Below are 26,870 nucleotides of genomic sequence, written 5' to 3' on the forward strand. Positions count from 1 at the left end.
ATAAATAAATAAATAAATAAATAAATAAATAAATAAATATAGTTACACATGGCATTGCTATATAGATGTGTTAGGTGTAGAGGCACACACCTGTAATCCTAGTACTTGAGAGGCTGAGAGGGGGGTGGAGGATTGCAGGTTCATAGCCAGCCTCAGCAGCTTCACAAGACCCTCAGCAATTTAGCAAGACCTTGCTTCAAAATTAAAAAAAAAAAAAAAAAAAGGGCTCGCCGGGCGTGGTGGCGCACACTTGTAATCCCAGCATTTGGGAGGTGGAGACCAGAGGATGGCGGTTCGCGGACAGCCTCAGCCACTTAGGCCCTCTGCAACTCAGTGTGACCCGGTTTCAAAATAAAGAATAAAAAACAGGGCAGTGGGTGTAGCTTAGAGGTCGAATGCCCTTGGGTTCCATACCCAGACCTGCAAAAAATAAAAATTAAAAAAAGGGCTGTAGGAGTAGCTCAGAGGGAGAAATGCCCCTGTATTCAATCCACAGTATCAAAACAAAACAAAACAAAACAAAAAACAAACACGCAAAACAAACTAAGATGTTAAACCATAGAGATTGAATTGTTATGACCATTACATGACTGGACAATGCAACCTTGAAAGACTAAACTTTTAGTATCAATTAATACTGGCTAGTGGAGCTAGGGGTATTATTTAGTGGCACTGCCAAATAATAATATTGGATAGCTTACAAAAAGTAGAGTGTGAAAAATTACTAGATGATTCTGATTCTGAGACCATCAAGGGGTAACCTGGAGAGACCTTGTTTCTAAATAAAAAATAACATCATGTGTGGTGGTGCACACCTATAATCTTAGTACTTGGGAGGTTGAGACAGGAGGATCACAGATTTAAGACCAGCCTCAGCACCTTAGTGAGACTCATCGACCTAGTGAGACTCTTGTTTCAAAACAAAAAGGGCTAGCTAGGGATGTAGCTTGGAGGTAGAATGCCCACATTTAATCTCCAGTATAATATATATGTAATATATAATTATATATATATAAAATATATATATACATTTTAAAAAATTTTTTTAATGTGTGGTACTGGGGGTGCAACCCAGGGGGTTTCTACCTCTGAGCTACATCCCCATCTCTATTTTATTTTTATTTTGAAACAAGGTCTTACTAGGTTGATGAGAGTCTCACTACTTGCTGAGACTGTTCCTAGAACCTGTGATCCTCCTGTTTCAGCCTCCCAAGTACTATAATTACAATCATGTGTCACCACACCCCATTTTTTTTTTCCGGTACTGGGGATGAAACCCACCTCCAAACTACACCCCCAGCCCTACTTTCTATTCTTTATTTTGAAACAGGGTCTCACTGAGTTGCAGAGGGCCTCACTAAGTAACTGAGGCTGTCCATGAACCACGATCCTCCGGTCTCAGCCTCCCATATGCTAGGATTATAAGCATGTGCCACCACGCCCAGCTTTTTTTTTTTAAGGATTGGGGGGTATCCTACTATTCTGGGGGGACGTTCTTTTTGGTACTCAGATCAAACCAAGGGCTGAAATATACCCAAACTATACTCTTAGCTCTTATTATCTTTTATTTTGAAACAAGTTTTTGCTAAATCCCTACGGTTGACCTTGAATCTGCAATTCTGTCTCAGCCTCTCAAATACTGGGATTACAGGCATACGGCACCACAACCAGCTAGGGTTGGGGATATTACTCAGATGTAGAACGTTCCTATGTTCAATCTCCTCTACCACAAAAATAAATAATTTAAAAATCAGAGCCAGTGTGGTGGCACACCATTGTAATCTCAGCATTCAAGAGGCTGAGACAGGAGGATTGCGGTTTTAGGACAGCCTCAGCCACTTTGTGAGGTCCTTTGCAACTCAGTGAGACACTATTTCAAAATAAAGAATAAAAAACAGGAGTGGGAGTGTAGCTTGGAGGTAGAATGCCCCCTGGGTTCCATCCCCAGTACTGCAAAAAAAAAAAAAAAAAAAAAAAAGCACACTAAAAATATTTAATAACAAAGAAGAGCTGGGCATGATGGTACCCCCTTATAATCCCAGTACTTGGGAGGCTAAGACAGGAGGATCGCAGGTGCATGGCCATCCTCAGCTACACTAATAGTGGGGCCCTCTGCAACTTAGTGAGACTCTGTTTCAAAATAAAGAATAAGGCCAGGTGTGGTGGTGCACGCTTGTAATCTCCGCACTTGGGAGGCGGAGACAGGAGGATCGCACAGGTTCGAAGCCAACCGTGCTGCCTTAAGAAACTCTGTTTCCACATTAAAAAAAAAAAAAAGTATAAAATAGGTCTGGGAGTGTAGCCCGTGGGAGTGTAGCCTGGAGGTAGAAGGGCTTCCAGGAACCCCAGTACCACCAAAAATAAATAAATAAAAAACAACAAAATAAAGAATAAGGCCAGGTGTGGAGGCATATCCTTGTAATTCTAGTACTTGGGAGGCTGAGAAAAGAGGATTGTGGTTCTCAGAGTCAGCCTCAGCTACTTAATGAGGCCCTCCGCAATTTTAGTGAGACCGTTTTAAAAAATGAATTGGGCTGGAGGTGTAGCTTAGAGGTAGAATGTCCCTGGGTTCAATCCCCAGTACTGAAAAAAAGACATTAGCAAGATATAAAATTATAAATGTATGTATGAACCTAATAGCAAAGCCTTCAGATGTTTTGAAGCAATAATTTTAACCAGAGGCTATGCCTGACGTGCTGATTACAGTCATTGTTAAATACTGCTCCAAATTTCTAGATGTGTGTGTGTGTGTGTGTGTGTGTGTTACTGGGGATGAAACCCAAGGGCATTCTAACTTCCAAGCTATAACTCCAGCCCTATTTTTTATTCTTTATTTTGAAACAGGGTCTCACTGAGTTGCAAAAGGTCTTGCTAAGTGGCTGAGGCTGTCCGTAAACCACAATCCTCCTATCTCAGCCTCCCAAATGCTGGGATTACAAGTGTAGGCTACCACGCCCGGCTCCAAATTTCCTGGGTTTTTTTTTTTGTTTTTTTTTTTTAGTACTGCAGGTGGATCCCAGGGGCATTCCTACTTCCAGGCTATACCCCCAGACCTGGTTTTTTTTGTTTGGTTGGTTGGGTTTTGTTTTTGTTTTTTTGCGGGTCTCGGAGTGGAACCCAGGGGCATCTGACCTCCAAGCTACACCTCCTGCCCTATTTTTTATTCTTTATTTTGAAACCGGGTCTGAGTTGCAGAGGGCCTAAGTAGCTGAGGCTGTCCATGAATCGCGATCCTCCAGTCTCAGCCTCCCGAATGCTGGGATTACAAGCGCGCACCACCACGCCCGGCTTCAGACCTGTTTTATACTTTGTTTGGAAACAGGGTCTAAGTAGCTGAGGCTGGCTTTGAACCTGTGTGATCCTCCTGTCTCAGCCTCCCAAACGCGGGGATGACAAATGTGTGCCACCACGTCCAGCCTTGGAATTTTTTTATCCTTTAGTTCAGTTCTTTCTTTGAACACAGCGACATCTGCTGGTATAATAAGTTAAAATGCAGTTTCTGCCAATTTCATAGAAGGGTTCTATCCAGCACGAGGATAGAGAAATCTAGGGGAGGATGCACAGAATTCTCCCGTGACTCAGGAGTGCTGCAAACTCTAGCATGAGTAAGCCAGACTAGGCTGTCCACTAACAGACAGTTCACAGTGAGGTAAGAGCCTGTAGCAGTGGCTCGGATCCTGGGTGCTTATTAGGACCACCAGGGGAGGTTTTTAGGCCTGATGCTCAGGCTTCGCCCTTGTGGTCTTCATTTCTTTGAATGTTTTTAAGCTCCCTGGAAGACTCTTCTACATAACTAGGGAGGAAACCACTACCCTAGACTAAAAACTTTAAGTGCATAAATGTGTTAAGCTAGAACTTTTTCCCTAGTTCAAAATACTTCAACAAATGGATCATGGAGAAAACAAGTCTTCCCAGACCAGAAGTATGTACTGGCAAAGCCCTACCAACCCTACCTACCTATCCAAAGATCTTTCTTCAGAGATAACTTTGAAGATTATGTAAACCCACAAATGTCTAAACCTGATGGGCACACAGAATAAGTACTCTAGACTTCGTTGAATTAAGAGTTTGTCACACACTCAACTCTGCCACTGCAACACAAAAAGCCACGAATAAAAGGTAAACAAATGTCTACGTCCCAATAAAACTTTAAGGAGTGTACAATTTGAATTTCACCTCAAGCAATGTTACACTTCTTTTTTTCTTTGTGGCACTGGAGATTGAACCCAGGGGCATTCTACCTGAGCCACAACTCCAGCCCTATTTTTATTTTGAAACATGATCTCATTAGGTTAATGAGAGTCTCATTACTTGCTGAGATTGTCCTCAAACCTTCTGTCCTCCCATCTCAGCCTCTCAAGTAATGGGATTAGAGGCCTGGGCCACCACACCTAGCTACTGTTAGACTTCTGATTGATCACTTAAAAATGTAAAACCCATCTCACTATGTGAAACAGCAGCAGGCCAAATGTGGCCTGCAGGCCATAACTTGCTTATCTCTACTTGTAAGAGCAAAACAAACATTTCTTCCTCTCAATTCACACACTCTCACAGGCTACTCACTGTGTGTGTGCATGTGCATGTGTGTATGTGCGTGTGTGCATGTGTCTTACCAGGGATTGAACCCAGGGGCATTCTACCTCCAAGCTACACCCTCAGTCCTATTTTTTAGTCTTTTTTTTTTTTTTTTTTTTTTTTGCGGTACTGGGGATGAAACCCAGGGGCATTCTACCTCTGAGCCACACCCTCACTGAGTTGCAAAGGGCTTAAGTAGTAGCTGAGGTGTCCTCCAACCATGATCCTCCTTGTCTCAGCCTCCTGAATACTGGGATTACAAGCATGTACCACCACACTGGGCTCCTATTTTTTATTCTTATTTTAAAACAGGGTCTAAATTGCAGGCAGCCTTAGTAGCCAAGGCTGGCCGTGAACCTGTGATCCTCCTGTCTCAGCCTCCCAAGTACTGGGATTCCAAAGCATGAGCCACCATGTCTGCTCACGCCCCCTCCAGAGGCTGCTCAATTCTGACACCAGCTGTTTCTAGGAACCACACACCAGGTTCTTTGTAGCAGATACCGGAGAATCCTTCAGTTGATTCTGATACTACTATCTGCCTGGAGATAGTGTCAGAGCCTAGGAGTAGAGGGCTGTCGACTCATGCCTGTAATCAGAGTACTTGGGAGGCTTAACAGGAGGATTACAAGCTTGTGACCAGCCTCAGCAACTTAGACAAAATAAAAAGTAAAAGGACTGGGCTAAACCCAGGGGTGTTCTACCTTTGAGTTACATCCCCCATCCATCCATCCATTCATTCATTCATTCATTCATTCATTCATTCATTCATTTATTTGCAGTACTGGAGATGAAACCCAGAAGCATTCTACCTCCGAGGTATACACCCCAGCCCTATTCTTATTTTTTTGGTGGTACTGGGGGTAGAACCCAGAGGCTTCCTACCAGGCCCATTTTATACTTTATTTAGAAACAGGGTCTCACTAATTTGCTGAGAGCCTAAGCAGATGAGGCTGGCTCTGAACCTGTGCAATCCTCCTGTCTCAGCTTCCCAAACACAGGGATTACACGTGTGTGCCACCACGCCCAGCTCCCAGTCCAATTCTTTTATCTTTTATTTTGAAACAAGGTCTCACTGAGTTGCAAATGGCCTAAGTAGCTGAGGCTGTCCAGGAACCATTATCCTCCTGTCTCAGTCTCCCAAGTACTGGGATTACAAGCGTGCACCACCATGCCAGGCCATGTGATGTCTTTAATAAGATGAGAAAATGCTTTAGGCCAGGAGTGGTGGCTTGTAATCTCAGTACTTGGGAGGCTGACAGGATAGCAAGTTTATGGCCTGCCTCTGTTTAGTTGGGGCCTCTACAATTTAAGAGACCCTGTTTCAAAATTAGGAATAAAAGACAGGGCTGGGGCTCGGCAGTAGAATGCCCCTGGGGTTCATTCCTCAGAAGAAAAAAAAAAGATTTTCTGAAGAAAAAAAGATTTGAATCCAATTAAGATTCAAACTTCGTTTTTCCTAACAAGTAAACAAGCCTGACTAAATTAGCAATCTCTTAGCTCACATTCTCTTCTGTGAAATGGGGTTGTCAGCACAATTCTGATGCTGGGGACTAAATGGCAAATCCCTCTTGCAATACTGGGAATGTTACCTAGGGGCATTCTAGCTCAGAGCTACACCTCCAGACCTATTTTTTATCCTTTCTTTTTTGAAACAGGCTGAGTTGCTAAGGGCCTAAGCTAAGGCTGGCTGCAAACCACAATCCTGTCTCAGCCTCCCAAATGCTGGTATTACAAGCGTGCACCACCACACCCGATAATCCATTATTTTAATAATGAATTTTAGTTTTACAATACCATAATCCTTATTTGCCCCATCTTTGGCTCCTCTCATCCCTCTAAATACCCTAAAACTGACCAGATCTAGTGCTACTTTGACCTTTCGGTTTGTATGCATACCTTTTGTAAATTACACATTTGCCACTTCCGTTCACTTGTGTACACATATACAAGACTGGGGGTTAAACCTCATTCTACCTCTAACCTATGCCCCCAGTCTTTTTTGTGTGTGGTACTGAGGGTTGAACCCCTAACCTTGATTCATTATTTTGAAGCAGGGCCTAAGTAGCTGAGGCTGGCTGCCAAAGTGACCCTCCTCTCAGCCTCCCAAGTGCTGAAATTACAGGCATGCACCCCATCCCCAGCCATTTTTGGGGGGGGAGGCAGTACTGGGGATGGAACCCAGGGGCATTCTATCTTCAAGCTACAACCCCAAGCCCTATTATTTTAAAATAGGGTGTCTCAATGAGTTGCAAAGGGCCTAAGTAGCTGAGGCTGTCAAGGAACTGTGATCCTCCAGTCTCATGCTGGGATTACAAGTGTGCGCCACCACGCCCAGCTTACTTTAACAAATTTTTGCCAACAGTTTTTACTTTCTATTAGTTTGTATCTAGAAAAATCACATTTAAACTAGGCGTAGTGACGCACACTTGTAATCCCAGTACTTGGAAGACAAGGCAGGTTTGTGGCCAGCCTGAGATACTTAAGTGAGGTTCTCCACAATTTAGCGAGACCGTTTCAAGATAAAGAATAAAAAATAGGGCTAGAGGTATGGTTCAATCAGTACCACACAAAAAAAAAAAGGAAAAAAAAGAAAAGAAAGGTAACATTAATGCTTCAGATAGGCTACACAAGCTAGAGGGGATGGCATGTACTTTTAATCTCAATAATTGGGAGGCTCTGATGAGACCACAGGTTTGAACCTGAGCCTCAGCAATTTTGTGAGACCCTGTTTCAAAATAGACCCTGGCATGGTAATGAAGGCCTATAATCTCAGTGAGAGGCTGATACAGAAGGATCACAAACAAGTTCATGGCCAGCCTCAGCTACTTAGGGAGGCTCTCTTCAACTTAGTGAGACCCAATTTCAATATACAGAATAAAAAATAGGACTAGAAGTATAGCTCAGCAGCAGAATACCCCTGGGTTCAATCCCCAGTACTACCAAAAAAAAAAAAAAAAAGGTATAAATAAAATTAAGGCTATGATTTTAAGAACCATCACTTGTCAGTTGACTTTGAGATTCTTAAAAAGAGGTACACTGCTGGGAATTATGTCATTTACTAAGATGTATAATACTCAGCACAGTACAGAGTTGCATTTGTGTATAAAAGCTGCTGGCTAAAAAGCCAGTATTCCCTTTCCCTATAAAGGCAGTACATCTTTTGTTTCCTAAAACAATTTCCAGAAATTGAGTATCAGGATTATTTGTTCAATCTCTGCAGATTTATTGTTGAGTAAACTTATCTTTATATAATACAGAACAATTAAAGCTAACCAAGTGCAACAAATAAGCCTGCCAATTACACAACATAGCTTCATACCAACGATGTAATTCAACCAAGTCAAAAAACAAGGAACCCAAATAACTTCCAACATATTAGTGTGATCACATAGATCAAGATCACTAAAAAATTTTGAGGCAGACCAGTACCCCCAAATTGCAGTACTACCCAATGACTTTGTTGAGAAGCCTAAGAAAATGAACAAGGGCAAGGGCAGATTCGGGTGCCACTAACACTTTTTTTTTGCACCAAGCCAAGAGAGTATCTGGTGAAAGCTTGTTCAGAAAACTCTCAAAAGTAACTGTTACTTGCCCTATTATACTTAACATAAAGTCTGAAAAAGAACCTACTGGCTATAACATTCTAAGGTCTACTAGACACTACCAAAAAAATCTAGCTACATGAAGTGTTGCTGAATATGTTAAGATTTACAAAAACTGCTTTAGTCTTAACATTGTTGATTGACATCTTTAATTACTTTGCACCAGCTTGGCAAAATAAAAGAAAGTTAGTTGTTCAAACTGTAAAACCTCTAGCTTGGATACAATAAGTCTTTCAACAGAATAAGGCAATACATTTGAAGGAACACAATATCTAGGCTGGAAAATTTTGCAAAGCTGGTTTACATTTTGTTCCAAATTCACACAATTCCTCATACATGCATTTTTTTCTTTTTGGTATAAAATTGGTTAACTAATGTTGTAAAGAACATTGAGTAGAAACCTTCCCCCCAAGAGCCTAGAAATTTCAGTAAGCTACTAACTTAAGTCTCTAGAAATCAGTCTCTCCACATATCTTATATTGCATTTGTTTTGCGTAGTTCCTGTCATGCTCATCTATAGGCAAATCAGTGGTCCCTCTAGCTTAAGATTGAAATTAGTTTGATATCTTAATACCAACTCCAAACAGTTTAGGGATTTGTCATGATAAACTCATGCCACTATTAAGGGACTCAAGATCATCTTACCAAAAGCTACAAGGGTAAAATGGATTTTCAAAGTCCCTTAAGATCCTGGACAAGTGTTTTGTATAGAAGAGTTAATGATGTTCAAGACTTAACCAATACCATTAATTTAAATGTAGGTCTGTTATGAATATGGTTAATAACAATTAAAGTTTGACTCCTGATGTTTACCAAATTGAAAAATGTTAATATTGAACACGAATCAAAAATCTAGTTAGAAACGTTTTATTTAAATGTGCCAAATAAAAACCCATTTTTTGACCATACGATGTTAATACATTCAACAAAAACTTAATATTATCTTACTGCTGTGAATTTACAGAGTAATAATCCAGATCCATTTTGATTAGATGGTTGAAATATCCTTCCTAGGTTACATTTTACAGACATCACAAATCCCTTATAATAATGTAAACAAAATAACTTTTCCCTAAAGGGTGAACTTGAGAACTTCAGTCCATTCTTTCAGGACTCGCACTTCTGCGTGGACTTCCTGATGGGGAACGACTAAAAAGAAAAACATCAGGTTTGGAACCAATTAGTGCTTACTGAAATTTATTTTTCTCATGTACATTTATCAGGAAAATATTGAATATATTTCAACGATACTGTTTCTATAGCACACATCTAACAATTATATAGATTTATAGAATCACTTTTGCCCCTTTTTTTCCTCCATGGTAGACTGAACTCAGAGGTACTCTACCCAGAAACTGTACCAGCCCATCTTTTTTGTTTGTTGTGAAACAGGATCTAAGTTGCTGAGGCAGTCTTAACATGCAACTCTCCAGTCTCAGCCTCCCAAATGCTGAGATTATAAGGAAGGTGCTACCACAGGTGGCTAGCATTAGTTTTGGAGGTGTTTTTTTTTTGGCGGCACTGGGGATGAAACCCAGGAGCCTTCTACCTGCGGGGCTACACTCCCAGGCCTATTTTATATTTTATTGAGAAACAGGGTCTCACTTAAAGTAGCCAAGGCTGGCTTCGAACCTGTGTGATCCTCCTGTCCCAGCCTCCCAAGTACTGGGATTACAAGTGTGTGCCACCACACCTGGATACATTCGGCTTTTTAATAACATCCTTGGTTATAAGAAAGGTTTTTCTTTTCTTTTTCTTTTTTTGTGGGTCCAGGGATGGAACCCAGGGGTATGTAACCTCTGGGCTACACCCTCTGCCCTATTTTTTTATTCTTTATTTTGAAACAGGGTCTCATTAAGTTGTGGAGGACCTCACTAAATAGCTGAGGCTGTCAACGAACCACAATCCTCCAGTCTCAGCCTCCCAAATGCTGGGATTACAAGCATGTGCCACCAAGCCAGGCTAAGTAAGAAAGGTTTTATTAAATAGGACAATTAAAAGTTCTCTGGATCCTTAATGAACACTAGGCAGAAAATTTAAAGATAATTATTTGCAAGATTTATGTTTTTCCTCATTGAACACTTCCTTTTCCCCTGATGGAAAAAAAAGCATGTTTCTTAGCATGAAATTCATAACATAAGGTTTCTAAGACTAAGCACATCTTAATAAGCATCCCATTTTATGATTATTTCCAACAAAAGCATAAACAATGGTGAAAGAAAAGCAAAGACCACTTCAGAAACACACTATGTAATCTATATAGCACCAATTCTCCAAAGAGCTCAAAGACTGCTAAGTAGGCAGTAATCAAATTCTACAGAGGCCACACTTTACAGTCAAAGCTCGGCAACAAAACATTATTAACTTACCTTCTTTTTGGAGATGGAGATCTGGACTTTGATCGGCTGTCAAAATACGAGAAATTCTATTAAGAAGAAGTACTAACCAATCCCTTTCTTATCACACCACCATGAAATAAACACCCAATTTTTCTTAAACTTAGAATGTTGTAGAGCAACAATTAGTTGTTGCTTTCTTGCTTTTTCTCCTTTGTCAGGGCGGGGGTAGAACCCTGGGCCTTGTGGGTGCTAGGCAAGTACTCTAGTACTTACATTCGCAGCCTCTAGATGCTGCTTTATAGAAATATAAAAAGCCAATCTTAGCCAGGCATGGTGGCACATGCTTGTAATCCCAGTTTTTGGGAGGCTGAGACAGGAGGATCAAAGGTTAAAGAATAGCCTCAGCAATATAACAAGTTTATAGCAACTTAGTGAGACCCTGCTTCCAAATAAAAATAGGGCTGGGGTGAGCTCAGAAGTAGAATGCCCCTGGGTTCAATTCCCAGCATCACCAAAAAAAAGTCAATCTTCTAAATACTATTTTTTCCTAAGTAAACTGCTATACTGTCAAAATTCATTTCATATTCTGCTTAATGCACATATATCTCAGGATGGCTCTTCATGCAAAGGCCTCTCAACACCCAAAGTCACAAACTTCAATCATCTTTTCCTCCTCCAAGAAGCCAGCAATAGGCATATATCAGGTAAGTTCTCACTGGTTTATTAAGGTATTATATTTTCACTTAACACTTAACAATTCAAAACACTTTGAACTCTTTGGATATTGGTGCCATATAACTAGAAAAGAATCTAATCTTTTTTTTTTTTTTTTTTTACATACCTGCTTCTTGGTCGTGAAATAGACCTGGATCTTGATCTTGACCTTGACCGGGATCTTAAGTTAAAAAAAAAGTGAAAATATAGTTATACTAATCTGCCCACAGGAATTTACTATAGAGCATTTTATTAGGTTAGAAACCACGGAGCAAAAACCAAGCAGGATGCAACGTTTGCTTTCTATCACACTAACACTAGGCAAATAATCACTGTCAAGTTCTGATTTGAACTAAAGGGAACTCCAACTTGTGTTTCATTCATGTTGGCCATCACTCCTGTGCAAGAATAATATGCTTTTTTTTCCCATTTATTTTGTGGCACTGGGTATTGAGGACCCAGGGGCATTCTCTGAGCTACATTCCCAGACTGATTTTATTTATTTGGGAACGTGGTCTAAGTTAAAGAAGGCCCTTACTAAAAGCTGCTGAGGATGGCCACCAACCTGCAATCCTCCTGTCTCAGCCTCCCAAGTACTGGAATTATAAGCATGCACAACCAAGTCCAGCTTTAATATTCTTTTTGAACACTAAAATATACAAAAAGCAGTAATTGATAGTTTTTGTGGGGGGGGGTACGGGGGGGGGGCTGAGCGCAGAGGCATTTTATCTCCTGGCTAGATCTCCAGCCCTATTGTTTTTTTGGGTGGTATTTGTTTTTTTTGAAAACAGGGTTTTGCTAAGTTGCTTTTGAGTCCACTTAAGTTGCTGAGGCTGGTCTCGAACTTGCAATCCTCTTGACTCAGCCTTCCAAATACTGGGAGATTCCAAGTGTATGCCACCATACCTGGCTCCAGGTAACAGATGATTTTCATCTGAGAAAACTGATATGACTTGATTATAATGGAGTCAAAATTAGCCTTACAGACCCTTCATAATTAAAGAGTTTTTTTTGGGGGGAGTGGAGGTTACTGGGGATTGAACTCAGGAATGAGAGGAATTCTAACTCTGAGCTACACCCCTAGCCCTATTTTATTTTGAAACAAGGTCTCACTAGGTTGAGTAGTTTCAATACTTGTTGAGGCTATTCTGGAACCTGTGATCCTCCTGTCTTTCTATCAAGTACTAGGATTATAAATGTGCACCACCTCACACAGCTAGATCTTAATTACCCATGAAAAAGAAACCGACCATTGGATCATAAAAGTTATCATGGCTCAACACTAATTTGTCAGCACACCAAATTAGGCTGATATACACATCTCAAATACTTTGAGATCCTGCAGTCAAATTAAATACAATGATCTAGAGATTGACCCAGTTTTAGACCACATGATTTATAATTCCTACATTCAAGGATTTTTGTGTTATCCCCAGTATTTAACTCCCAGTGACACACTGTACCACTGCTTCATCATCTGTAGTATTAACTTATTTCTGTGGTTGTTTAAAAAAGTAAAGCTGGGGTTTCTGGTTTATTTCACTGCTCTTAAACTTGTAACAAAACTAAGTGTGTTTAAAAAAACCTGCCCTCTTCCTTCTATACACTATCAACTCAGACAACCGGAATCAATCTCAAATTCATCCCACCATTCCAAAAATGTTTGAACATTTCAACAAGTTTAAATCCCTTCCCAGATCGAAGGTGCCTTTGTCAGGAAGCAGCCAACTACCACCTTAAAAGGTATCATTTACCTACACAATATAATCTGATACCAGCTAAATTTACAGCAACATGCCTACCAACAGTATTCACTGAAATGATTTGTTGCTTTTGACCCTTTTCTATCACCATGGCTTAGTAAGCATTAAATTAAAATCCTGGTTGTGCTCATCTATAAAACTAGGTCAATATCCTTGATACAAACAACAGAAATTTTTCATCTCAAATATTCTCTGAAATAATTTATTTGAACTTTGTCCTCAAGATGTGACAACCCAACTACAAAGAGGAATAAAGTGTTACATACTGGAAATACCTCGATCCTTTTATAGAACCAGACCTAGATCTTCTGAGTGAAGCAGATCTCGATCTACGAAGAGACACAGATCTTGATCGTCGAGGAGATGCCGATCTGGATCTAAAAATGAAAACAAGTTTAAGTCTATCTCCAAGTTTTTTTTCCCCACTTGTTAAGACTTTCATATAAGACCTCTCACCTTCTTCCCCTGCTCCTGCTGCGTGAGCGAGAGTATCGCCTTCCTCTGGATCGAGAATGTGATCTAGACCGTGACCTATTTTTCAAGTTAGAAAAATAAAAGATATTAGATGATAACTCGTTTTTAGTGTTTGTGTGCCTCTGCTGAAATCAAATCTCAAAACTAAATTTAGTGTCTCATTTGGAAATAAACTCTGGGCCTATTAGTTGAGTATTTTTTTACTACCTAAAAAAAGATTTGTTAAAAGCTGAATTACAACTTAGAATTACATAATATAAAGCACTGTAATGTGTATTTAAAATAAACCTTGCAAGTTTGCAGGTCGACCCTCTTTGGCCCATGGTCTAGTAGGTCTAGTAGATCTAGACGATCTAGAAGTATCTATAGCCGATCGCTGCATCTAGATGTTTTCTTCAATCTAACGACGATCATACTGACAGCCAAAAGAGCCAGGTGAGGCTTGATTGACGCAAGAAGATTTTTCTAGTTGGGAATGTGGTCAATCTGGTGTTCCTCTTTCTAAAGCGGAGGGGGCCCCAATTGTAAGCCAAATTTACTGTTACGGCGATCACCGTCTCAAATTTTCTGCCCTTTAAAGAATAAGGTGAAGCTAGGTGTAGATGACTCGAGGGGATCTGGCCTCTTATGCTGATCACCTCAAGGTCTAGGAGGATCTTAATTGTCGGATTTGCAAGGCGCCTCAGCATGATATCATAAGGCTCGTGACATTCTGAATCAAGGCGACTGACTCAAACGAAGAAACCTGAAAGGTTTTGACCAGGTTGATTATTAATATATTAACATTTTAATTAAACAAAAATTGTAAAATACACCTGTACAATTAACATTCAAGTTTATAGAAAAACACTAGTTTCTGCCTTGCTAATAAAAGAATTACTTTGATTAACTAGAATACCAACCATTCCTTTATTTATCAAATACCTGCTTCTTCTTCGGCGGCTATAGCGATGACAATCATAAGCATAATGTCCCTTTTCACCACACTCATAGCATCTATCATTGGGATCAAAGGGACGTCGGGCAGGTGGTCTATCAAAACGAGATCTTCGAGGCATGCCTGTTGATAGTTCAACTCTCACTCGGGAACCACAAATCACCCTATAAAAATAAAAATTAAAATATGAGTAACTTTTTAATACCACTTCTTCACAAGCTTTTGCTCTTTACCAAGCCCTTCCTATTCCACCTTTGTTATCCTCTTTAGCCCACTAAGTTTCAAGTCTGCAATAGTCAAATATTTTAAAATTACCAGAAATGGTATAGGTATAGTTGCTGCTCAATTTAAATTGTTATTCTGGTACTAGGGACTGAACCCAGGAGTATTCTTCCTCCAAGCTACACTTTTAATTTTGAAACAGGGTCTCACCAAGTTGCTCAGGCTGGCCTTGAACCTGTGATCCTGTCTCAATCTCCAAATACTGAGACTACAAATGTGGACTACCGCACTTAGCTTTTAAATCTTTACAAATGTCCCACATCTGGAAACCATGAGACAAATAGGTTTACCTTCATGTATTAAGTAAATATAATTATGATCATGTATTTAAGTCTCCAGATTGTACAACCCAGGTTTAGCACCTACATTATTACCTCACAGTAATATATGTGTATGGACTGAGGACAGCACCTAGGGGCATTCTGCCCAGACTCCCCAGTACTTTTTATTGTGAAAAAGGACTGGTTCTGAGGCTCTCACTAAATTGCTGAGGCTGGCCTAGAAGAACCTGCCTTCCTTCACAGAAATACTTTAAAAATAAATGTTAGCCGGGCATGGTGGCGCACACTTGTAATCCCCGCACTTGGGAGGCTGAGACAGGAGGATTGCAAGGTTCGAAGTCAGCCTCAGCTACTTAGTGAGGCTCTCAGCAACTTAGCGAGACCCTGTTTCCAAATTAAAAAAATATAAAAAAGGTCTGGGAGTATAGCCCAGAGGTAGAAACCCCCTGGGTTCCACCCCCAGTACCACAAAAAATAAATAAATAAATGTTAAGTTTCATTACCAACATCTTACTTACTTTCCATCCAGTCCTCGTACTGCATCTTCCGCATCTCTAGGATCTTCAAATTCCACAAAGGCAAATCCTGGAGGATTTCTTGCAATCCACACGGTTCTTAAGGGACCATAATAACTGAAAGCCCTTTCTAACTCTCCTTTGCCAGCACCAGTTCCCAGGTTACCAACATACACCTTGGTTTCTGTTTAAAAACGCAAATACAAGAGTGCACGTTATGTAAAGTTCGGCTCATGTTTGGGTTCTCTCCTTCAAACCAACCTTAAAACTGCAAAACGTGTTTTTGCTTGTTTTGACACAAAGTCTGGCTATGCTGCCCAGGCCGTTCTCCAAGTCCCAGGCTCAAGCGATCCTCCCCTCTTCAGCCTCCCAAAGTAGCTGGGACTACAGGCGTGCACCACCGCACCCGGCTCGTGTAAAACATGTTTAACGTTCTACCGAGGGTTCAACTGCCTCAAGAACAGGAAGTCTGCAAAGTACCGAAAAACTAGACTTCTAGCAAAATCCTTGGCCTGCTAATTAATAAATGAGGAAAACCCCCAGAGCAGCGCGATCGCTGGGTAGGATACTCCGGCGAGGGGAGGGCCCCGGCCGGCCCCGCCCCCCAGTCCCGGACGCCCCGGGCGCTCTCGGAGCGCGCGAGCCCGCGGCGGCGGCGGCGGCGGCGTCGGGCCCCGGCCAGGCCGCGAGAGCAGGGCTGCGCCGGCTCCCGTCCTCCGCGGCAGCCGCCCTAGGCGCAGGCTCGCCCCGGACTCCGGCTCCCCGCCCCAGGCCGGAGCCGCGCTCCCCAGAGCTACGAGAGAAAAGAAACCCAGCGCCAGTCGCGATTCCCACGCCCGGCTCGGCCGATTGTTGGAGAGCGCGCGGCGCGCCGCCGCCCGTTCCCTCTCGCCTCAAACCCGCCCCTGGTTTTACGACCGCCGCCAGTTCTGGCCGCCCGAGTGGCGGGAAAGTGCTAAGGAAATGCGCCACCACGGCCCGGCCGTCAATGTGCGCAAAATGGCAGCCGCCGAGGCGGGGGGAGGGGCGGGCCGGCGGCGCCGGGAAGGGCACCGGGGAGCCGCGACCCCCGCCCGGCCCGGCCCGCGCGGGCGCCCGGGGAGCCCACGCCCGGCCCGGACACCCCCGCCGGGCCCGGCGCCCCTCCACACCCCGCCCCGCCGCCGCGGGCTTCGTGAGGCGTGCGCCGAGGCCGCCATTACGCACGCGGAATAACCGTCTGCCAGCCGCGGCGCCAAGCCCACAGCCTCCAGACCTCGCTCCGCGCACGGCAGCCTGCTCGCCAGACCCCACACGCTCACCTCCTCCATACCGCCCGTAGCGCGACATGTTGACCGGCCCGCGTGCCCCGCTCTTCAGCACGCAGCGCCCGAGGCTCGAGTGTGCGGAAGCTGCTGCGCACCCTCCCTCGCCAACGGTCCCGGCAGCACTACGAGGGAGCGTCCGAGTCCCTCCTTATATACGCGGCGGCCGGGGCCTCTGCGCATGCGTCAGCCAACGTTCCGCGCGGCACAAAGAAGCTGGGTGGAAACGGCCGCGAAGCGGCGCGGAGGGAGCCGCCGAGGCCGCGGCGGCGCGGGCGGAGGGATACGTTTCCATGGGAACGCAGGATCCCGCTAGTAAACCTGTGGCCTTCCGGGTGGAGTCCCGCTCCCTCCCTCCCCTCTCCTCCCCTCTTTCTGATCCCTCCCGGTCTCCCCTCCCTTCCCCCTCCCTCTCCCCCCCACCTTTTTTCATTTTCCCCAATCTGGGAACCTTAGTACAATGCATTAGACCGGCCTATAAAAGGCTGTACAATTTAACCGTGAGGCTGTAACTGCCGACGCCTTTTTTTTTTTTAAAGGCACCTGACCTAGTGTCTACTCCGTGATCTTTGGGACTCTTCAGAGGAAATCGGGAGTGTGGCCGGGGTGAGCTGAGTAAGGAGCTTGGCACCACAAGCCTCCGGAGCAGTGACGCCCCCATTGGCTTCGGGTCGAAACTTTCCTGTCCTGTACGGACCCTGCAGCCCCCTTAGAGCGGTCTGAGTTTTTGTAGTCTGGGGGACAAAGGAATAGAGTACTCTGTGGGAGGGGGGGGGGTCCTGGTTATGTTGATGTAACAAAATGTGAATTCCTTAAAGCATTTTGGCCGGCGGCGACTCTACAGTTATTTACATCTAAAGTGCAAGGTGATTTATCCTTCCCTTCTAGTGATTTCTGCTTTTTATTGTACTAACGTCCACAAATGTTCAGGTCCTGAGGATTGGGACTTCTGAGTTATCTTTGAGTATCTCCCCTCAGGCTTTGCTGCTCAACCAACTCAGTATATATTAAGTAAATGGAAACTTTTTCTTTACATTAGAATTGCTTAAAATCCACTGTTTATTTTATGCAATGAATTTGTCAGACACCAACTATACAAATACAAGTTTAAGTTCTTTTTATCAGTCACAAAGAAAAAACAGAAATTACATGATAAATATTTGAAATCCACGGTGTTTGAAACGTTACACTTAAAATAGGAAATCCTGCCAGGCTTGGTGGCTTACACTTGTAATTCCAGCATTTGGGAGGCTGAGACAGGAGGATCCAGGTTCAGGACCAGACTCTTAGTGAGGTCCTTTGCAACTTAGTGAGACCCTGTTTCAAAATAAAGAATAAAGCCGGGCTTGGTGGCACAGGAAGATCCTGCAGTTTCGACGCCAGCCTCTCTGGCTTAAGAGACCCTGTTTCCAAATAAAATATAAAATAGGTCTGGGAGTGTAGCCCAGAGATAGAAGGGTTCCATCCCCAGTACCACCAAAAAATAAAAAATAAAAAAATAAAGAATAAAAAAAAATAGGGTTGGGGGTGTAGCTAGGAGATAGAATAGCCCTGGGCTCCATCCCCAGTACCGCAAAATTAATTAAAAATGGGAAATCCTTAGATATTTATATATTTGTTCTCTCTCTCTCTCTCTCTCTCTCTCTCTCTCTCTCTCTCTCTCTCAGTACTGGGGATGGAACCCAGGGGCATTCTACCTCTGAGCTACATCCCCAGCCTTATTTTTTTAGTCTTTTAAAAAATTTTTTTGAAACAGGGTCTCACTGAGTTGTAAAGGGCTTAAGTAGCTGAACCACAATCCTCTGGTCTCAGCCTCCCGAATGTCGGGAGTACAAGCGTGCGCCACTACGCCCGGCTTATTTGTCTTTTTCATCTGCTGTAACTTCACTTTGTATGTATAGGTGTGGGGTGCAGAGTACAGGGAAAGGAAGCCAACTTGGTCAATAAAGTATGGATTCTTGGGGAGGGGGGAGTACCGGGGATTGAAGCCAGGAGCATTCTACCTCCAAGCTATACTCCCAGCCCTATTGTGTGTGTGTGTGTGTGTGTGTGTGTGTGTGTGTGTGTGTGTGTGGTACAGGGTTGGAACCCATGGGCTTTCTACCCCTGAGCTATACTCCCAGACCTATTTTATATTTTATTTGGAAGCAGGGTCTCACTAAGTAGCTGAGGCTGGCTTTGAACCTGCATGATCCTCCTGTCTCAGCCTCCCAAGTGCTGAGATTACAAGTGTGCGCCACCGTGCCCAGCCCAGCCCTATTTTTTGTTCCTTTTATTTTATTTATTATTATTATTTTTTGGTGGTACTGGGGGTGGAACCCAGAGGCTTTCTACCTCCGGACTATACCCCCAGACCTTTTTCTATTTTATTTGGAAAAAGGGTCTCACTAAGTTGCTGAGAGCCTCACTAAGTAGCTGAGGCTGGCTTTGAACCCGTGCGATCCTCCTGTCTCAGCCTCCCAAGGGCGGGGATTACAAGCGTGCGCCACCACGCCCGGCTTATTCCTTTTATTTTGAAACAGGGTCTCAGTTGCAGAGGGCCTCACTAGGTAGCTGAAGCTGGCAGGGAATCCAGATTCTCCTGTCTCAGCCTCCCAATTAGACAGGATTAGTGGGATTAGAAGCATGCACCACCACACCCAGCTAAAAGTATGGATTCTCTCTAGGTGATGCAACAAATTTATATGTACATAGTTTTTCAAATTTATTAAGTGATGACAAAAATTTGTCTCAGGAAAATCTCTAGCAAAAAAAAAAATCTCTAGTGTTACTTTTGTTCTCCCCAAATCTTTTTTTTTTCGGTACTGGGATGGAACCCAGGGGCATTCTACCCCAAGCGACACACCCAGCCCTATTTTTTATTCTGTACTTTGAAACAGGGTCTCAGTGAGTTACAAAAGGCCTAAGTAGCTGTCTGTGAACCGCCATCCTCCTGTCTCAGCCTCCCAACCCAAATGCTGGGATTACAAGTGTATGCTACCACGCCTGGCTTCTCTCCAAGTCGTTTGTTTGTTTGTTTGTTTGTTTGTTTGTTTGTTTTTGCGGGTCTGGGGATGGGACCCAGAAGCATTTGACCTCCGAGCTACACCCCCTGCCCAATTTTTTATTCTTTATGTTGAAACAGGTTCTCACTGAGTTGTAGAGGACCTCACTAAGTAGCTGAGGCTGTCCTTGAACCTTGATCCTCCTGTATCAGCCTCCCAAATGCTGGGATTAAAAGCTTGCACCACCATGCCCTAATCCTCTCCAAATCTTAATGATTTTTGTTTTTAACTACTTAATGGAGTCCTCTGAAAAGCATTAAATGGTTATAAGTAGTTTTTTTCTTTAAGCTGGGCGGGGGTGTGTGTGTGTGTGTGTGTGTGTGTGTGTGTGTGTGTGTGTGTGTGTGTGTTGAGGCATTCTACCACCCAGCTACACTCCTATCCCTATTTTTTATTCTTTATTTTGAAACAGAATCTCACTGAGTTGCAGAGGACCTCACTAACTAGCTGAGGCTATCTGTGAGCCCAGATCCTCCTGTCTCAGCCTCCCAAATGCTGGGATTACAAGCATGCACACCCACATTCGGCTCTTTATTATTATTATTTCTTTTTAAACAGTCTCTCTGAGTTGAGAAGTGCCTTGCTGAGTAGCTGAGGCTGGTTGTGAACCCCATTCGCAAGCCCCACTGTGCACAAGCTGGGCGTGGTTTTTAAGCCAGGTGTGGTAGGAAGCTGAGGTTCACTGCCAGCCTCAGCAACTTGTGAGGCTCTGTACAATTTAATGAGATCCTGTTTCAAAAAAACAAAAAAATAAGCCGGGCATGGTGGTGCATGCTTTTAATCCCTATGCTTGGGAGGCTGAGACAGGAGGATCGTGCAGGTTTGAAGACAGCCTCGGCTGGTTTAAGAGACCCTGTTTCCAAATAAAATATAAAATAGGTCTGGGAGTGTAGGCCGGAGGTACAAGGCCCCTGGGTTCCATCCCCAGTACCACCAAAAATAAAAAATAAAAAATAAAAAAATAGAAAAATAAAGGCCGGGTGTGGTGGCACAAGCTTGTAATCTCAGCATTTGGGAGGCTGAGACAGCAGGATCGTGATTCATGGCTAGCCTCAGCTACTTAGGCCCTTTGCAACTCAGTGAGACTCTGTTTCAAAATAAACAATAAAAAATAGGGCTCAGAGGTAGAATGCCCCTGGGTTCCATCGCCAGTACTGGAAAACAAGAAAAAAGAATAAAATAGGGCATGAGTTTGACTCAAAGTTAGAATGTCCCTGCCTTCAATTCCCAGCAAAACACACACACACTAATCCAGCATAGTGGTGCACTACTGTAAGACCACTACCTGGGAGGCTGAGACAGAAGGATCACGAGGTAGAGGCCATTCTCAGCAACTGATCAAGACCTCAGCAACTTAGTGAGATTCTGCCTCAAAATAAAAAATAAAGCCTGCTAGCCGAGTGTGGTGGCGCACGCTTGTAATCCCAGCATTTGGGAGGCTGAGACCAGAGAACTGCGGTTCGCGGACAGCCTCAGCTACTTAGTGAGGCGCCCTCTGCAACTCAGACCCTGTTTCAAAATAAAGAATAAAAAATTGGGCAGGGGATGTAGCTCGGAGGTCAAATGCCTCTGGGTTCATCCACAAAAAAAAAAAAAAAAAAAAAAGTATAAATAAGAGCCAGGCGTGATGGCATACACCTGTAATCCCAATACTTGGGACGCTGAGACAGGATCACAGGTTCGAGACCAGCCTCAGCAATTTAATAAGACTCTCACTAAACTAGCAAGAACCTGTTTCAAAACAAACTAAAGACCAGGCGTGGTGGCGCACACTTGTACGCCCCGTGCTTGGGAGGTGGAGACAGGAGGATCGCGCAGGTTCAAAGCCAGCCTTGCTGGCTTAAGAGACCCTATTTCCAAATAAAAATATAAAATAGGTCTGGGAGTGTAGCCCGGAGGTAGAAGGCTTTCCAGGAACGCCAGTTCTACCAAAAAATAAAATAAAAAAAAAACTAAAGGACTCTGGGGCTGAAGCTCAGAGGTAGAATGCCTCTGAGTTCAATCCCCAGAACCACAACAAATAAGTAAATAAACAAGTAAACGGCTAGAACACCCTGGGTTCAAATCCTAGTACCACAAAAATATATAAATAAAAATTAAAAATCATTTAAAAGTGCTGAGGTGTAGCTTGTACGCAGAATGTCCCTGGGTTACATCTGCAACACACACACACACACACACACACACACACACGTTTTAATATGAGAAAATGATTGTTTATATGCATTTTGATTATTTTCTGATTTCTGTTAAGATCTTCACTACTTTGTGTGTGTATGTGTGGCACTGGGGATTGAACCCAGGGTTGTTTTACCTCTGAGCTACACCCCAGCCTTATTTTATTTTCTGAGCTACACCCCAGCCCTATTTTATTTTTGTATTTATTTATTTTGCGGTACCGGGGATGGAACCTAGGGGCATTCTACCTTCAAGCCATACCCCCAGCTCTATTTTTTTTATTCCTTATTTTGAAACACGGTCTCACTGAGTTGCAAAGGGCCTCACTTAGCTGAGGCTGTTTTCGAACCGTGGTCCTCCTGTCTCAGCCTCCCAAATGCTGGAATTACAAGTGTGTGCCACCACGCCTGGCTTTATTTTTATTTTGAAACAGAGTCTTCGCTGGGTTTCTGAGATTCTCTATTTGCTGATGCTGTCCTCAAACCTGCAATCCTGCCTCAGCCTCCGAATTCACTACTAATAATAAGAAAAAAATAAATGTAGTCTTATTATGAAAAATAAATACATGTATTTTAAGTGAAAGTAGTAATGGAGAAAATAAATTAGATAGTTAATAGAGGGAGAATCTAGCACTAATAACATAGGCTCCCCAACTGTTAACTGTGGTTACCCCTGGGAAGTGGGATTGGGTAAAAAATCGGGGGTAGAGGGAGCTTACATTTTTTTAACCATATAGTCTCCCATATTATTTGAAGGGTTATTTTTGTTTTGTTTTGTTTTGGTTTGGTTTTTTTGGTGGTACTGAGGTTCCTGGAAGCCCTTCCACCTCTGGGCTACACTCCCAGACCTATTTTTACATTTCCATTAGGAAACAGGGTCTCCTAAGCCAGCGCGCGCGGCTGGCTTCGAACCTGTGCGATCCTCCTGTCTCCGCCTCCCAAGCGCGGGGATTACAAGCGTGCGCCACCACGCCCGGCCGAAGGTGTTTATTTTAACAAATATCTTTCTTTTGTAATTTGGGGGAGGGGGTGATAATAGGGATGGAACCCAGAGCCACTCTACCACTAAACTGCATCTATAGCCAATCCCTGCTTCTCATTCTTCTCTCTCTCTCTCTCTCTCTCTCTCTCTCTCTCTCTCTCTTTCATTCTTTTTCTAATTTTTACTTTTTTGTGATACTGGGGATTGAACCCAGGGGGGTTTTTTTGCCACTGAGCTATAGTCCCACCTTTTTGTCAATGAGGATTGAACCCTGAAGCATTTTACCTCCCTGTTATACTCCCAGACTTCCTTATTTATTTATTTATTTATTTATTCATTGTTTTGAAACAGGGTCTTTCTAGGTTGCTGAGTGTCACTTCACTGCTGAGGCAGTCCTGTCTTGGCTTCCCAAGTACTGGGCTTGCAAGTATGTGCCACCACTTGTATTTTATTTATTTATTTATTTATTTATTTATTTATTTATTTATTTTTGCGGGTCTGGGGATGGAACCCAGGGGCATTCTACTTTCAATCTATACCCCCCAGTCCTATTTTTTATTCTTTCTTTTTTTTGAAACAGGGTCTAACTGAATTGCAAAGGGCTCACTAGTAGCTGAGGCCACGATCTTCCTGTCTCAGCCTCCCAAATGCTGGGATTACAAGCATGCGCCACCACGCCCAGCTTGTATAGTATATCTTTATGCGCTATTTGGGGTTGGGGCCTAGAAATCATAGGGCAAAAAGCTGAGTTCACAACCTGCTCTCAAGAGGGGCTGGCTGGGTTGTAGCTGAAGTGGTAGAGTTTAGAAGGTGCACGCTCATGGTGCGCACACACATGTGAAAAAAGAAAAGAGAAAGTCCTAGAAATATTTTGCAAACAGCTATTTCACTTAGCAAACATTTATTAATGTCTACTTTATTCAAAGGAGTGCACTAGAACTGGGATAAACAGTTGAATAAAAAATAAACATTAGCCGGGCATGGTGGCATGCAATTGTAATCCCAGCATTTAGGAGGCTGAGATAGGAGGGTCCAGGTTTGCAGTCAGCCTCAGCTATTTAAGCCCTTTGCAACTCAGTGAGACCCTGTTTCAAAATAAAGAATAAAAAAAAAAATAGGGCCAGGTCTGGTGCTACACGCTTATCATCCCAGCTCTTGGGAGGCTAAGACAGGTGGATAGCCTAAGTTCAAAGCCAGCCTCAGTTACTTAGTGAGGCTCGCACCAACTTAGTGAGAACCTGTTTCCAAATAAAATAGAAAATATGTCTGGGCGTGTAGCCCGAAGATAAAAAGCCTCTGGGTTCCATTCCCATCACCACACACACAAAAAAAGGGCTGGGGGCGTAGCTCGGAGGTAGAATGCCCTGGGTTTCATACCCAGTATCACAAAAGAAAAAAAAAATTAAACATTTTTAAAATGCCTTGAATGTCCCAGGTTGGAGGTAAAGGCAAATGTATGAATAGTTATAATGTAGTGAGAAAAACACTAATAGAATTGTATACAGAATGCTACAAGAGTGATTTTGCTGACAGACTTAAGCAGGTTTTCAGAAAAAGTAAAATTAGGTCTGTCTCTGATATTAGAGATTCCATGGGATATAATTTGAAAGTACTTTGGTTTCGGCCAGAAGGAAGAAAGCTTTCAACCTGGCTATCACTGAGGTTTCTCTGGACAGTCTTGATCCAGCCTCTGCTTTTCTCCCCCCAGTGCTGGGGATCAACCCAAGGGCTGACACACATTCTACCACTGAACGCCATCCCTAGCCACTACCATTGCCCATCAGAGATTAATGTCCTTCCTAATGGATGGCATGGCTTTTCTACTCAGTGCTGTCTTTCAGCTAATATCCTGAAATAGAACTGAACTTGAAACCCTAAGGTATAAAAATGAGCATTTATCTAAAATAACACCTTTGAGGCTGTCCCTCCTCCCCATCAATTTTTCTAAATTTAACATTTTTCTTTTTTCTTTTAACATTTTTCCTTTCTTCCTCTGTGTAAAACTTTGTATTTCTTCTACTTTTCTCTTTTTTTCCTTTTATCACCCTCTTTGCTTTACCTCTCCCTCATTTTTTTAGATTTTTTTTATCAAAATAAAGAATTTTAGCTGGGTGTGGTGACCCAAGCTTATAATTCCAGCATTTGGGAGGCAGAGACAGTAGAATCATGGTTCACGGCCAGCCTTAGCTACTTAGTGAGGCCCTTTGCAACTCAGCTGTTTCAAAATAAAGAATAAAAAACAGGTCTGGAGCCAGGCGTGGTTGTGCACGCTTGTAATCCCCGCTCTTGGAGGATCACACAGGTTCAAAGCCAGCCTCAGCTACTTAGTGAGGCTCTCAGCAACTTAGTGAGACCCTGTTTCCAAATAAAATAAAAATAGGTCTGAGAGTATAGCCCGGAGGTAGAAAGCCTCTGGGTTCCACCCTCAATACCACCAAAAAACAAAACAAAAACAAAAAAACAGGGCTGGGCCGGGTGTGGTGGTGCATGCTTGTAATCCCCCCCCTTGGGAGGCGGAGACAGGAGGATCACTCAGGTTCGAAGCCAGCCTTCCTGACTTAAGAGACCCTGTTTCAGAGGATCACACAGGTTCGAAGCCAGCCTCAGTTACTTAGTGAGGCTCTCAGCAACTTAGTGAGACCCTGTTTCCAAATAAAACATAAAATAGGTCTGGGAGTATAGCTCGGAGGTAGAAAGCCTCTGGGTTCCACCCCCAGTACCACCAAAAAAAAACCTGTTTCCAAATAAAAACTATATATAATAGATCTGGGAGTGTAGCTCAGAGGTATAAGAGTTCTAGGAACCCCAGTGCCACCCAAAAAAAAAAAAAAAAACAGGGCTGGGAGTGTAGCTCAGAGGTAGAATGCCCCTGGGTTCCATTCCCAGTACTGAAAAGAAAAAAAAAAAAAAAAAAGGAAAAGAAAAGAAAGAAAGAAAGAGAATTTTGTTGGGGATGGTGGCACATACCTGTAATCTCAGCTACTGAGGAAGCTGAGGCAGGATGGTCAGAAGTTTGAGGCCAGCTTGAGCAGCTTAGTGTCCCTGGGTTCAATCAACAGTGCCACAAACCTAAAAAAAGAGAATTCAGGTACATTCTAAGTAATACTTGTATTTATTTTAAAGCATTTTAATAATTACTGCTAAAGTGTTATGTTTGATGTTTTACTTTTTGAAATAGATTGAAGCTGGCTGGGCATGGTGCTCACGCTTGTAATCCCAGTACTTGGGAGGCTGAGACAGGAGACTCACACAGGTTCGAAGCCAGCCTCAGCTATTTAAGTTCTCAGGAACTGAGACCCTGTTTCCAAATAAATATAAAAATAAGCCTAGGAGTGTATCCAGGAGGTAGAAAGCCCCTAGGTTCCATCCCTAGTACCAAAAAAAAAAAAAAAAAAATAGATTGAAGTTGCCAGGTGTGGTGGCACACTCTTGTAATTCCAGCATTTGGGAGGCTGAGAGGTTCATTCATGGACAGTCTCAGCTACTTAGTGAGGCCCTTTGCAACTCAGAGAGACGCTAATTCAAAGATAAAGAATAAACTGAGCATGGTGACACACGCTTGTAATCCCAGCATTCAGGGGGCTGAGACTGAAGGATTGTGGTTCTCGGACAGCCTCAGCTACTTAGGCCCTCTGCAATAAAGTGAGACCCTGTTTCAAAATAAAGAATAAAAAATAGGGCAGTGAGTGTAGCGCAAAGGTCAAATGCCTCTGGGTTCCATCCCCAGACCCGCAAAAAAAAAAAAGAATAAAAAATAGGTCTGGGGGTGTAGCTTGGAGGTAGAATGCCCCTGGGTTCTATCCCCAAACCCGCAAAAAAAAAAAAAAAAAAAAAAAATTGAAACTGGGTGTGGTAGGGCAGAACTTTGGAGGTTGAGGCAG

At 43.1% G+C, this 26,870-nt stretch overlaps 1 protein-coding gene across 6 annotated transcripts; it reads right to left on the reverse strand.

Moving 5' to 3' along the window:
- Positions 1-9,271: 9,271 nt before the first annotated feature.
- SRSF7 (serine and arginine rich splicing factor 7) lies at positions 9,272-16,811 on the reverse strand (the record flags this gene model as incomplete). 6 transcript variants are annotated; one of them, XM_080710977.1, is made up of 8 exons in its annotated part: positions 9,272-9,326; positions 10,547-10,582; positions 11,358-11,411; positions 13,293-13,370; positions 13,450-13,524; positions 14,392-14,568; positions 15,486-15,666; positions 16,784-16,811. In XM_080710977.1, 8 exons carry the CDS (start codon positions 16,809-16,811, stop codon positions 9,272-9,274), a joined length of 684 nt encoding a protein of 227 aa, XP_080567103.1. The 6 variants fall into 6 exon arrangements, with proteins under 6 accessions (XP_080567103.1, XP_080567102.1, XP_080567101.1 ...); XM_080710976.1 differs by having other exon boundaries at positions 13,269-13,370; XM_080710975.1 differs by having other exon boundaries at positions 13,260-13,370.
- Positions 16,812-26,870: the final 10,059 nt, after the last annotated feature.

Source organism: Muscardinus avellanarius, assembly GCF_963383645.1.
Source record: "Muscardinus avellanarius genome assembly, chromosome: 15".
In the NCBI taxonomy this organism is placed as follows: domain Eukaryota; kingdom Metazoa; phylum Chordata; class Mammalia; order Rodentia; family Gliridae; genus Muscardinus; species Muscardinus avellanarius.